General features: G+C 42.4%; 1 protein-coding gene and 1 long non-coding RNA gene across 4 annotated transcripts in view; one reads left to right on the forward strand and one right to left on the reverse strand.

The window, feature by feature from the left end:
* Positions 1-11153, forward strand: part of LOC143787669 (uncharacterized) — a 49823-nt gene extending 38670 nt beyond the window's left edge. The window contains exon 4 of the long non-coding RNA XR_013218428.1: positions 11025-11153. This is a non-coding gene — a long non-coding RNA (uncharacterized LOC143787669). The remainder of the gene's footprint in view (positions 1-11024) is intronic.
* DNAJC6 (DnaJ heat shock protein family (Hsp40) member C6) overlaps positions 1-13823 on the reverse strand; it is a 78701-nt gene that overhangs the window by 17222 nt on the left and 47656 nt on the right. For all 3 annotated transcript variants that reach the window (XM_077276594.1, XM_077276595.1, XM_077276593.1), the window contains 10 exons: positions 13420-13568; positions 11954-12076; positions 11035-11168; positions 10761-10955; positions 9994-10111; positions 9044-9123; positions 8343-8536; positions 8162-8245; positions 6877-7290; positions 6436-6597 (listed from right to left, as the gene is read on the reverse strand). In XM_077276594.1, the coding sequence (XP_077132709.1) occupies positions 6436-6597; positions 6877-7290; positions 8162-8245; positions 8343-8536; positions 9044-9123; positions 9994-10111; positions 10761-10955; positions 11035-11168; positions 11954-12076; positions 13420-13568 (1653 nt within the window). The remainder of the gene's footprint in view (positions 1-6435; positions 6598-6876; positions 7291-8161; positions 8246-8342; positions 8537-9043; positions 9124-9993; positions 10112-10760; positions 10956-11034; positions 11169-11953; positions 12077-13419; positions 13569-13823) is intronic.

Below are 13823 nucleotides of genomic sequence, written 5' to 3' on the forward strand. Positions count from 1 at the left end.
GATTTGCTCACTGTCATCTTATCCTGTCATGGCGTTTGTAGATTCAGGTGCTGCCCTGAGTCTTATGGATCTCTCATTTGCTAAGCGCTGTGGTTTTATTCTTGAACCATTAGAAAATCCTATCCCTCTTAGGGGTATTGATGCTACGCCATTGGCAGAAAATAAGCCGCAGTATTGGACACAGGTTACCATGTGCATGACTCCTGAACACCGCGAGGTGATACGTTTTCTCGTTCTACATAAAATGCATGATTTGGTTGTTTTGGGGCTGCCATGGTTACAGACCCATAATCCAGTCCTTGACTGGAAGGCTATGTCAGTGTCTAGTTGGGGCTGTCGTGGTATTCATGAGGATTCCCTGCCTGTGTCTATTGCTTCTTCTACGCCTTCGGAAGTTCCGGAGTACTTGTCTGATTATCAGGATGTCTTTAGCGAGTCCAGGTCCAGTGCATTGCCTCCTCATAGGGAATGTGACTGTGCAATAGATTTGATTCCAGGCAGTAAATTTCCTAAGGGAAGACTGTTTAATCTGTCGATACCTGAACATACCGCTATGCGTTCATATATCAAGGAGTCTCTGGAGAAAGGACACATCCGTCCGTCTTCTTCCCCTCTTGGTGCGGGATTCTTTTTTGTGGCTAAAAAGGACGGATCTTTGAGGCCTTGTATTGACTATCGGCTTTTAAATAAGATCACTGTCAAATTTCAGTATCCTTTGCCGCTGTTGTCTGACTTGTTTGCCCGGATTAAAGGTGCCAAGTGGTTTACCAAGATAGACCTTCGTGGTGCGTACAACCTTGTGCGCATTAAGCAAGGGGATGAATGGAAAACCGCATTCAATACGCCCGAAGGTCATTTTGAGTACTTGGTGATGCCTTTTGGGCTCTCTAATGCCCCTTCAGTTTTTCAGTCCTTTATGCATGACATTTTCCGGAACTATCTGGATAAATTTCTGATCGTTTATCTGGATGATATTCTGTTTTTTTCTGATAATTGGGACTCGCATGTGGAGCAGGTCAGGATGGTCTTTAAAATTTTGCGTGAAAATTCTTTGTTTGTCAAGGGCTCAAAGTGTCTTTTTGGTGTACAGAAGGTTCCCTTTTTGGGGTTCATTTTTTTCCCTTCTGCTGTGGAGATGGACCCAGTCAAGGTCCGAGCTATTCTTGATTGGACTCAGCCCTCGTCAGTTAAGAGTCTTCAGAAGTTCTTGGGTTTCGCTAACTTCTACCGTCGTTTTATCGCTAACTTTTCTAGCATTGTGAAACCTTTGACGGATATGACCAAGAAGGGCTCCGATGTGGTTAATTGGGCTCCTGCTGCCGTGGAGGCTTTCCAGGAGTTGAAACGTCGGTTTACTTCGGCGCCTGTTTTGTGCCAGCCTGATGTCTCGCTTCCCTTTCAAGTTGAGGTGGATGCTTCAGAGATTGGAGCAGGGGCCGTTTTGTCGCAGAGAGGCCCTGGTTGCTCTGTTATGAGACCTTGCGCCTTTTTCTCTAGGAAGTTTTCGCCTGCGGAGCGAAATTATGATGTGGGCAATCGGGAGTTGTTGGCCATGAAATGGGCATTTGAGGAGTGGCGTCATTGGCTCGAGGGTGCTAAGCGTCGTGTGGTGGTCTTGACTGATCACAAAAATCTGATGTATCTCGAGTCTGCTAAACGCCTGAATCCTAGACAGGCCCGCTGGTCATTGTTTTTCTCCCGTTTTGACTTTGTTGTCTCGTATTTACCAGGTTCAAAGAATGTGAAGGCCGATGCTCTTTCCAGGAGCTTTGTGCCTGATGCTCCTGGAGTCGCTGAACCTGTTGGTATTCTTAAGGATGGTATTATCTTGTCAGCTATTTCTCCTGATCTGCGACGTGTGTTGCAGAGATTTCAGGCTGATAGGCCTGATTCTTGTCCACCTGACAGACTGTTTGTGCCTGATAAGTGGACCAGCAGAGTCATTTCCGAGGTTCATTCCTCGGTGTTGGCAGGTCACCCAGGAATTTTTGGCACCAGAGATCTGGTGGCCAGATCCTTTTGGTGGCCTTCCTTGTCTAGGGATGTGCGGTCATTTGTACAGTCCTGTGGGACTTGTGCTCGAGCTAAGCCTTGCTGTTCTCGTGCCAGCGGGTTGCTCTTGCCCTTGCCTGTCCCTAAGAGACCTTGGACACATATCTCCATGGATTTCATTTCTGATCTTCCGGTGTCTCAGGGCATGTCTGTTATCTGGGTGATATGTGATCGCTTCTCCAAGATGGTCCATTTGGCTCCTTTGCCTAAACTGCCTTCCTCTTCCGATCTGGTTCCTGTGTTTTTCCAGAACGTGGTTCGTTTGCACGGCATCCCTGAGAATATTGTGTCAGACAGAGGATCCCAGTTCGTTTCCAGATTCTGGCGATCCTTTTGTAGTAGGATGGGCATTGACTTGTCGTTTTCGTCTGCTTTCCATCCTCAGACTAATGGACAGACGGAGCGAACTAATCAGACTTTGGAGGCTTATTTGAGGTGTTTTGTCTCTGCTGATCAGGACGATTGGGTGACCTTCTTGCCGTTAGCTGAGTTTGCCCTTAATAATCGGGCTAGTTCCGCCACCTTGGTTTCGCCGTTTTTCTGCAACTCTGGTTTCCACCCTCGTTTTTCTTCGGGTCATGTGGAACCTTCTGACTGCCCTGGGGTGGATTCTGTGGTGGATAGGTTGCAGCGGATCTGGAATCTTGTGGTGGACAACTTGAAGTTGTCACAGGAGAGGGCTCAGCGCTTTGCCAACCGCCGCCGCGGTGTGGGTCCCCGACTACGTGTTGGGGATTTGGTGTGGCTTTCTTCCCGCTTTGTTCCTATGAAGGTTTCCTCTCCCAAATTTAAACCTCGTTTTATTGGTCCTTACAAGATATTGGAAATTCTTAATCCTGTATCCTTTCGCCTGGATCTACCTGTGTCGTTTGCTATCCACAACGTGTTTCATAGGTCCTTGTTGCGGCGGTACGTTGTGCCTGTGGTTCCTTCTGCTGAGCCTCCTGCTCCGGTGTTGGTTGAGGGCGAGTTGGAGTACGTGGTGGAGAAGATCTTGGATTCTCGTCTCTCCAGGCGGAGGCTTCAGTACCTGGTCAAGTGGAAGGGCTATGGTCAGGAAGATAATTCCTGGGTGGTCGCCTCTGATGTTCATGCGGCCGATTTAGTTCGTGCCTTTCATGCCGCTCATCCTGATCGCCCTGGTGGTCGTGGTGAGGGTTCGGTGACCCCTCACTAAGGGGGGGGTACTGTTGTGATTTTGCTTTTTGCTCCCTCTAGTGGTCATTAGTGATTTGACTCTGGAGCGTCTGTCTTTTCCTATATCCTCACCTGGGCCGTTAGTTCAGGGGCGTTGCTATATAAGCTCCCTGGACCTTCAGTTCAATGCCTGGCATCGTTGAAATCAGAGCTAATCTGCTGTGCTCTTGTCCTCTGATCCTGGTTCCTGTTTTTCAAGCTAAGTCTGCTTCTTTGCTTTTTGCTTTTGTTTTGTTTGGTATTTTTGTCCAGCTTGTTCCTATCTGTATCCTGACCTTTGCTGGAAGCTCTAGGGGGCTGGTGTTCTCCCCCCGGACCGTTAGACGGTTCGGGTGTTCTTGAATCTCCAGCGTGGATTTTTATAGGGTTTTTGTTGACCAGATAAGTTATCTTGCTATATTCTGCTATTAGTAAGCTGGCCTCTCTTTGCTGAACCTGGTTAATTTCTGTGTTTGTCATTTCCTCTTACCTCACCGTTATTATTTGTGGGGGGCTTGTATCTTGCTTTGGGGTCCCTTTCTCTGGAGGCAAGAGAGGTCTTTGTTTTCTTCTCCTAGGGGTAGTTAGATTCTCCGGCTGGCGCGAGTCATCTAGCGATCACCGTAGGCATGATCCCCGGCTACTTCTAGTGTTGGCGTTAGGAGTAGCTATTTGGTCAACCCAGTTACCACAGCCCTATGAGCTGGATTTTTGTATCTTGCAGACTTACACGTTCCTCTGAGACCCTGTCCACTGGGGTCATAACAGTAGCCCGCTTGTCGGCCTTGCTGTGTAGACTGGGACAGGGCTCAAGGCAAGAATGGTATAACGTCAGATATATTGTACTGCACTATGGATTAAGGTCAAGACTTTGACTAGGCCACTCCAAAGTCTTAATTTTGTTTTACTTAAGCCATTCAGAGGTGGACTTGCTGGTGTGTTTTGGATAATTGTCCTGCTGCATAACACAAATGTGCTTCAGCTTGAGGTTACGAACAGATAGCCGGACATTCTCCTTCAGGATTTTTTGGTAAACAGCAGAATTCATGGTTCCATTTACCACAGCAAGTCTTCCAGGTTCTGAAGCGCAAAACATCCCCAGACCATCACACTACCACCATCATATTTTACTGATGGTATGATGTTCCTGTTCTGAACTGCTGTGTTTCTTCTATGCCAGATGTAATGGGACATACACCACCTTTCAAAAAGTTCAACTTTTTTCTCATTAAGCCACAGAGTATTCTCCCAAAAGTCTTGGGGATCATAAAGATGTTTTCTGGCACAACTGAGATAAGTCCTTATGTTCTTTTTTTTAAATCATTTATTTTTTATTAAAGCATATGACACGCCATTAACACAGTCCGATACAATTTCAAGACAAATTCCGTACATTAGATACATGACCTGATAATATATTTTCATTTTACTAAACAACACCCTTACCACCTAGTCCTTATGTTCTTATTGCTTAGCAGTGGTTTTCATCTTGGAACTCTGCTATGCATGCTATTTTTGCTCAGTCTCTTTTTTACGGTGGAGTCATGAACGCTGACCTTAAGCGAGCCAAGTGAGGCCTGCAGTTCTTTGGATGATGTTGTGGGGTCTTTTGTGACCTCTTAGATGAGTTGGAGCTCCGCTCTTGGCGTAATTTTGGTTGACAGGCCACTCCTGGGAAGGTTCACAACTGTTCAAATTTTTCGCCATTTGTGGATAATGGCTGGAGTTCCAAAGCTTTAGAAATGGCTCTATAACCTTTTCAGATTAGTAAATCTCAATTACTTTGTTACTAACTTGTTCCAGAATTTCTTTGGATCGCGGCATGCTGTCTAGCTTTTGAGGAACTTCAATTTGTCAGGCAGGTCCTATTTAAGTGATTTCTTGATTGAGAACAGGTGTGGCAGTAATCAGGCATGTGTGTGGCTATAGAATTTGAACTCAACTTCACAAAGATGTGCTAAACCACAGTTACTTTATGTTTTTAGGGGGGAGAGGCAATCACTTTTTCACAGAGGGCCCTGTAGGTTTGGATTTGTTTCTCCTTTAATAATAAAGACCTTCATTTCTAAACTGCATTTTGTGATTACTTGTGTTATCTTTGTCTAATATTTACATTTGTTTGGTGAACTGAAACATTTAAGTGTGACAAACATGCAAAGAATAGGAAATCAGGAAGGGGGCAAGCACTTTTTCACACCACTGTGTGTATATAATATATATATATTTATATACTCGTGTATAAGCCGAGATTTTCAGCACTTTTTTTGGGCTGAAAACGCCTCCCTCGGCTTATACACGAGTCACAGTCCCAGAAAGCCAAAGCCGGCAGGGGGAGCCGGCGGCTTTAGCACAGTGACAGCTGCAGCCGCCGGTTTCCAGAAGACATCAATACTCACCCTCCGTCGCTGCATCTCCGTCCCTGCATCTATGTCCCGGCACCAGCAGCTATTTCCTGTTCCTGTGCTCAGCGGTCAGGTGGTACCTCTCATTAAGGTAATGAATATGTATGAGTCTCCACTTCCATAGGCGTGGAGCCATATTCATGACCTTAGTGAGTGGTACCACGTGACCGCTTAGCACAGGAAGAAGCTGCCGCGCCGGGACAATGGAGATTCAGGGACATTCAGTGACCGCGCAAGGAGGGTGAGTAGAACGGGGGAAGATGCCGAGCCATGCATACAAGGGGATGGACTGGGGAGCCCAGCCATGCATACGAGATGGGACGGGGGAGCCATACATACAAGATGGGACGAGGGAGCCATGCATACAACGAGGGGACCAGGGGAGCAATGAATACGAGGGAACCAGGGGAGCCATGCATTCAACAGGGGGGAGCCACACAGAGCATGACAGGACAGGGAGAACCACGCATACTGGGATAGGAATGAGGGGACAATACATACCCGGCTTATACTCGAGTCAATAAGCTCACCCAGTTTTCCATGGCAAAATTAGGTGCCTCGGCTTATACTCGGGTTGGCTTATACTCGAGTATATACGGTATATTATATATATATATATATATATATATATATATATATATATATTTATTATAAAATTATAAATACTCAAAACATTTATAAAAAAAATTTGCTTCTACAGAAAGACAATGAAATGATCACATATTTACCTTTTAGATGACATATATAATTCTTCATATTTTTACATACTAGTCACCTTATTTTTGGAATTAAAATTATGTCTTACCCATGTTAAAAGGATCAGCATGGCCTCCTGGGGTGGGAGAGGGGGATGGACTCCTTGTGGCTTGCAGAAACGTGTCTCCGGAGGTGGCGTTGGACGCACTCAGGAAGGAGCCAAGTAAGTCTGGCTGTTTAGGGCTTGATCCAAATGGGTCAAAGTTGGAAGCTGAGAACGGTAAAGAAGATATTTCTTAAGTTCCATTTACAATACTCTGGTTCTATTAAGGGTTCTATCCACTTTACAATAATTATGGCTGGAAAGATCATCCTCAATGACTATTGTAATGTTTATATGGCTACAATTATCCATTCTGACCTAGGGAAATTGAGTACATAAAATAATGGGCTTTTACAGGATTAGGAGATGACAGCAAAGAGCAGAGAGCAATCTAACACAGCCACGTACAAACCTACACAAACCAAGAAAATAGCAAGTTCATTGTACCTTCCCCTACTCTCGGAGACTGCGATGGAGAGGGTGATGCTGCAGATCGCCGTGGCGTTGAGTGAGCAGATCCTACTCCTCCTGTCTGAAACACGGCATCTCCAGGTGCCTGAGCTGCCCCAAAAAGGTCACTGAGGAGGTCGGAGTTAGAAGGGGGTGGTTTGGGCTGAGATGGAGCTGTATTTACCGAACTTCCACCTAAGCAGAGTAGATCCGCATCTTCTGGAGGAGCTGAGGGAGCCGGAGGGTCGATCTTTTTGTGTTTGGGGGTTCCATGGTGCTTTTCGCCACTGGTGTTGCTATGCTGACTAGAGAGGGACAGAAGTTCATCATCTGATTGCTCACTCTCTTCATGGACCAGGGCAGCCCGATCATCTGAGGCTGGATGAGAGCCGGCCTTGTCTGACTTCTGGTCTGAGGTATCAACACAAAAGAGCATGCAGAAAATTCACTGATCTGAGATCGTCACTTTTTCTTTTTTTTTTTTTAGAAAAACAATAAAAATCCAATACTTCAGAAAGCAGCCAGAATTAAACAAGAGCAAATTTGGCCAGTGACAGGTCCACCTTAGGTTATGTTAACGCACTGTGTTTTTTGTTTTTTTTGCTTTTTTTTATGCAAATTAAAAGCTGATTTTACAGTACCAGCAAAAGCTTTTTTTTTTCAGAAAGCAATGAGAAAGTGCACAAACAATGAAATACAAACAAGCAAACTGTATTTTTGCTGCTTTTTTGTTGAATAAAACTAACTTTATTAAACAGTGACACCTCTAATCCACACCAAAAAAGCAGCAAAAATGCAGCAAAACCTTCTTTTTGTAAGCAGTTCTTTACTGCCAAGAGAACTTGTTTTGCTTGCAGGAAAAAAACGCAGCAAAAATGCAATGTGGGAACATAGCTTTAAAGGGGATGTGTTATCGGGAAATTACCTATTGTTTAATCCAAGTTTCAGTATTAAATGTTGGGGGGGTTGGCAATGTTTATTTTTTCAGTATCACAATCTTTGATAAGGAAAGTACTGAAAACTCAGTATCAAAAACACTGAAATAATTGCAAGAGTGGTAATTTGTTTTGTTTTTGTTTTTTCATAAAGATCGTGATATGAAAAAAGTAAAATTTGCAATCTTGGGTTAAAAATAAATGTAGCACAAAATCCTTATTTAAACAAGTCATTTTCTGATGATGGCTTCCTTTTAAAGGTAAGGATCATTATATTATATCAGGACATGATTCTGGTGGATTTTATGCCCATGAAAGTAAAGCAGAATATTTTATGCAGATTGTACCTTGCCAGCTCAAGGAAGAGAAGAAAGCTCCCTGGCCAGCATTCCTGATATTGTCTTGATGTTGCTCTACGGGAGGAGGTCTGCCTGTTTCAGACAAGGATGTAGGATAAGTTACAGTAGCGTCTTTATATTAGACAGAAGCACCTTCGTTTGCTAGCACGGTCTCTGATCCAAAGCTTACCTGCCACAGCTACTGCGTCCTGCTGCTCCTGCTGCGATGAGAACAGGATGCTGGGGTTCACATCTTTAGATATAAAATTCTCCCAAGGAGGGGTGAGGTCAGTCTGTCTGTCGGTGGCTTCAATCTCAATGTCCAAGGTGACATAAAACAGCTGAGGGTATTTGTCTGGTGAGTCACAAGCATCAAGTTCTGGTCTACAAAGTTGTATCAGGAAAAAGAAAAATGAATCATTTAAGAAAAAAAAATGCATTAAGTATTCTGAGCTGTAACACGTGTACATGTCAGTTGTTACTACCAGGGTCCTGCAGCTGGAATGAATTGTCTCTGCTGGTAAAAGGGGCATCCAATGACTAGCACATATAAGAAGTGGTGCAGTGGGGTTGTAACAGGGTGATTAGTCCTGCCCTGCCTTCCTATCCATGGACATCCAAATGCACCAAATAGGAAGCAGAAGTAGCTTCTGAATGTGAAAGAGCTCAGCGTGTCTGCCAGGAATATGATGGACTTAAACTTAGTGATCTTCTAATGTAATCTTGCTGGCATCTAGGCCGAGTAGAAGACCACAAGATCCATGAGAAATAATGCTATATCCAGACCTGCATATACAGCATCGCACCAGCATTACCACTCTTCTTCTTGAGCAGATATGTATACACCCCTATGTCACACCATTACTGAACCTTTTGTAACTTCATACTTACTTTGAAAATTTTAACACTGTTGTCCCGAGTGCTATAAAGCCAGTATGAAATTGTATCTGCAATATCTGAGTATTTGTCATCTGGAATAAAAAAAATTATAATATAAAATAACAAATCCACTTTTAAGAAAAAATGAGCTCCCAACACTATAATGATATATTTAAAAAAATAATTGGAACAAAATTTTTTGAGCCTAAAATGATATTGTTGTAAAAGATGGAGATTCAAATTATATGGGATTGTACTGTGAAAAACGACTTGTGATCTACAGTCTAAAGAAACATAGCTCCCGAGACCTGTGTCTCAATGACAGAGGAGCTGTATCGTAAGCATCCATACTAGTGAGCTGATGGAGAAGGGCTGTGACAGGAGAAGAAGTAAATCTTCTCTCCAGCTGACTGCACATGGAGGACCAAGGCTGAAAAGAAAACTTTGTGCTCAGTCATCTGAGAAGATTTATTTTCCCTTCTTCTCAGCTCACCAGAATGTGCTCTTAGAATACAGCTCTTCTGTCAGTTAGGACACAGGTCTCTGGAGCTTTGTTTCTTGAGGCTATGTGCACACGTCAGGATTTTGTCAGGATTTTGTCAGGATTTGTAGCTAAAACCAGGAGTGGAACAATTAGAGGAAAAGTATAATAGAAACATATGCACCACTTCTGCATTTATCACCCACTCCTGGTTTTGGCTACAAAACCTGATGAAAAAGCCTGACAAAATCCTGACAAAATCCTGACAAAATCCTGACAAAATCCTGACAAAATCCTGACGTGTGCACATAGCCTAAGACTGCAGCCCGTCCTGACACTTTACTAGGATGAGCTACCGTTTAAATTACGTGATGAGGGCCAATTTATTTAAATTTGGGAGAATTCCTTTAATTTGCAAGATAAATAAGCTTCATGTAGCCAAAAAAGGCCAGATTAATTTATCTGGAACATACAGTCCTACCTTCGCTTGTAGTCTTCCTCCAATTGTAGACCTCATATGATAAATGGAAACCACAACATCTCCATGGACCGTGACACCCAAAGGAAACACCACTTTTCCTTCCTGGACACGATACTCTCTAAAACATAAATGAAAGGAGTAAAAATGTAAAATTCTCATACGTTTGCATAGCTTAAAATTACATATATTTTAGCTTAAAATATACACATAGCTAAATTTCTAGGGTCGCAGCCAACATAATTTTTAATGCAGTTCTTGATGTGATTTGAGCATAAGACATGTTGTACAAGAAACTTTATAGATTAGATCAATGAAAGAAAATAAATCTTTCAGGGCCCTTGCATAGTGTTACACCTTTATCCATCCTTATGGTTACAGAACTGTAACATTGCCCCCATAGTAGTCTATGGAGCCCTACTACAGCTCTGCATGACTCCGGTTCCATTTGGAAGCACAGAAAGTTGTTTTTTATGTAGCCTTTATTTGTGCAATGAATGCTACTTTGCCTTGAGTTATGGATGCCAATATCTGGACGTTTATTATTCCACTAGGTGCAACAGAAGCTTTTATAAAATATGAATGCAGCTTCTTTACTCTCACATATTGGCAATCTCTTCAAGTAAATAGCTTTTACACTGTACAGAGAGTGTCAAAAGTGGTGCTCTGTGTGCAAATGCCACTCCCTCCCCCATTAAGGAATGAATAAAAACAGCTCAGCATCTTCCTGAAAACCAAAGACAAGAGAAAAGGGTCATTGTATCACTCACTTCATTCTCTCATAGTCTTGAATTGTGCTGAAGATCCGCGTTTCCCCAATAAGAACTTCACAAAACGGCCGACAGCCATTCCTCTGCTTGTTGAAGCACGGCACTGGGCTGATGGTGGCACTCTTGATGACAATAGGTTTACAGTGAGGATGCACAGGTTTGTCAGACACCAGGTCACAGATGTGCCCAATGTACCTGAACACGAATCATAGAGGAATCATTTCATTGCTTATTACTGAGTTGCTTTATTTTGATGTAATGCAGGTGTTCTCACCTTCTGTGTGACGGCCACAGTCCTATTCCTGGACGTTTCGCATTTAGCAGTTGGATTGCAGACACCGGATTGGTGAAAAGGTGACAAAAACAGAACATGGCGCTGACTAACACTGCAGATGCGGCACGACCGTCCTGTTCAGACAACAAGCAAATAGTAAGCACTAAAAGCTCTACGGATAGTATATACTGTATAGATAGGTGCAGTTTTGACAATTTTATTTAATCTGCAGAAAGTTGACTCACTTTTAAAACATATTACATTACTTATCCTGTACTGATTATGAGTTACAGCCTGTATTACACTCCAGAGTTGCACTCACTATTCTGCTGGTGCAGTCACTGTGTACATACATTACATTACTGATCCTGAGTTACATCCTGTATTATACCCCAGAGCTGCACTCACTATTCTGCTGGTGCAGTCACTGTGTACATACATTACATTACTGATCCTGAGTTACATCCTGTATTATACTCCAGAGCTGCACTCACTATTCTGCTGGTGCAGTCACTGTGTACATACATTACATTACTGATCCTGAGTTACATCCTGTATTATACCCCAGAGCTGCACTCACTATTCTGCTGGTGCAGTCACTGTATACATACATTACATTACTGATCCTAAGTTACATCCTGTATGGCTATGTCCAGGGACCATGTCTTTAGTAACATCATGCAGGTTTCTTGTTTTTCCTGAATTTTACCCACTTCTGATACAATCTAGCTGGATAATGATAACCTATGGGCACATTGGACATATATACTGAATGAATCCCCCCCACCGCTGCTGCCCCAGCATTTATAGCATCCTATGGGATATTTCATTCACATTGGCCAAAACCTTGAGCAAGTACTGCACATCTTATATCTGTAGTACACTATTCTCTACGATGCAGCACTGAGCGATCCCTTACCATGCAGTGGATGACGCAGACATTTTTGGGGTTCTGCTGTAACCAGTTGTGCATGTTTTTGCAAACTGCAAATAAATTATGCAAACTGGGAGCTTGTCTTACTGGCCAACTGCATTCTGAGACCTGGAAAAAATAAGCACATATCAGACCCGACCCACACAGGACATCTAGAAGGATTTCTAAAATAACACTAGACAAGAGTAATCGTGTACCCAACTCATTCCTACATGGAAACAAGAGGTTCAGTGATTCCTCAGAGATCAGAAGTGCCGAGAAGAATCACATGATACAACAAGCTTTGGACAATCCCAGCTTATTAGTAGGGTTCATTGACAATAGGCTGATTGCAAAGTTTCACCCTGTTGAGACCCCCAGCGATTAGTTGTTATTTATAGGAAAATCTAGTACTAAATATTTACCCCTCCTTTTTCTCTTCTGTTTTTTATTCCCTTCTTCCAAATGTCATAACTTTTTTATTTTTCTTTTGTCATAGCCATATGCAGGCTTGTTTTGGGTGGGACGGCTTATAGCACCATTAATTTTACCATATAACGTACTGAAAATGGGCAGAAAATTCCAAGTACAGTGAAAAGCTGAAAAAAATCCCTCTATTGTTTTTTTGGGGGTTTCATTTTTACATCATTCATTGTGCAGTAGTAATAACCTGACAACGTGATTTATCAAGTAAGTACGATTTTTATGAAGCATATATATATTAGAGGGTTAAAAAAAAGTCTGGTTTGTGTCATCTATTCTGAAACCTGTAACTTTTTTAATCTCCCATCAATGGAATCATGTGAGGGTTATTTTGTGCCTTTTAAGCTGTAGTTTTTATTTATAATATTTTGAGTTATGTATAATGTTTCAATTACTTTTAATTTAATTTGGGGGTAAACTACGACAGCCAAAAAATAGTCAATTCTGGCATTACCACCTTTGTTTATCTACAGCGTTCACTGCTTGGGATAAATATTTTTTATCTTTAATCACTTCAGGCGATACAAAATATTTTACATTTCTTTATTTTTTAAAAATTTAGCTATTTACTTTTGGGGAAAAAGGGGATAATTTAACACCACCATAAGATTGTAAAATAGACCAGTGCATGCTCAGTCATGTTAAGATTCTCCCCATAGTCTTTCACAATTTTTTAACTTGCTCCTTAGCAACATAGTGCTGGAAATGTAGTAGTATAGTCTATTGATGTGGAGCTGCTGGCAGAATGATGAAAGTGTTATTTGTCTGTTCTTCTGGTGGGGTGTAACACTCCTCCAACTGTACCATACCAGGAGAGTAAATGAATGAGAATTGGACCCATGCATAATACTGTACTAGCACAGTTTATCAAAACTAAACTGTAGGCAGGGGCACTGCAAGTAAAATTTGCTGCACTTTCCAGTGGATCTGTAGAGGGGTTCCTGAATGGAAGACCACTACTGCTGTCAAATCAAATGACAATCACACACCCGATTATGGAACTTGGCACTGCGGTAAGACTTGGGTGACAAATTGAACACTGTATAATGGTCCAGATGTCTTGAATCCAGGAAGGAGCGAACATCCTCAATGTGGTTTCTGAATCCTAATTCCACACCTTCTGCCGGGAATGACATGACTAGGAAAATCATAAAATGCTGCATTACTAAAGATTAGGCCAGAACAATAAATACACATAGAAAATGGAGCCCTACGTTCCATTGTATGATCATTAAAGTGTACTTATGCTAAATTTATTTAAAAAAAAACTATACTTGAGTCACTGTGTACATATTTCACATTACTTATCCTGTACCGATCCCGAGTTACATCCTGTATTATACCCCAGAGCTGCACTCACTATTCTGCTGGTGCAGTCACTGTGTACATACAT

This window comes from Ranitomeya variabilis, chromosome 8 (genome assembly GCF_051348905.1).
Source record: "Ranitomeya variabilis isolate aRanVar5 chromosome 8, aRanVar5.hap1, whole genome shotgun sequence".
Taxonomy (NCBI): Eukaryota; Metazoa; Chordata; class Amphibia; order Anura; family Dendrobatidae; genus Ranitomeya; species Ranitomeya variabilis.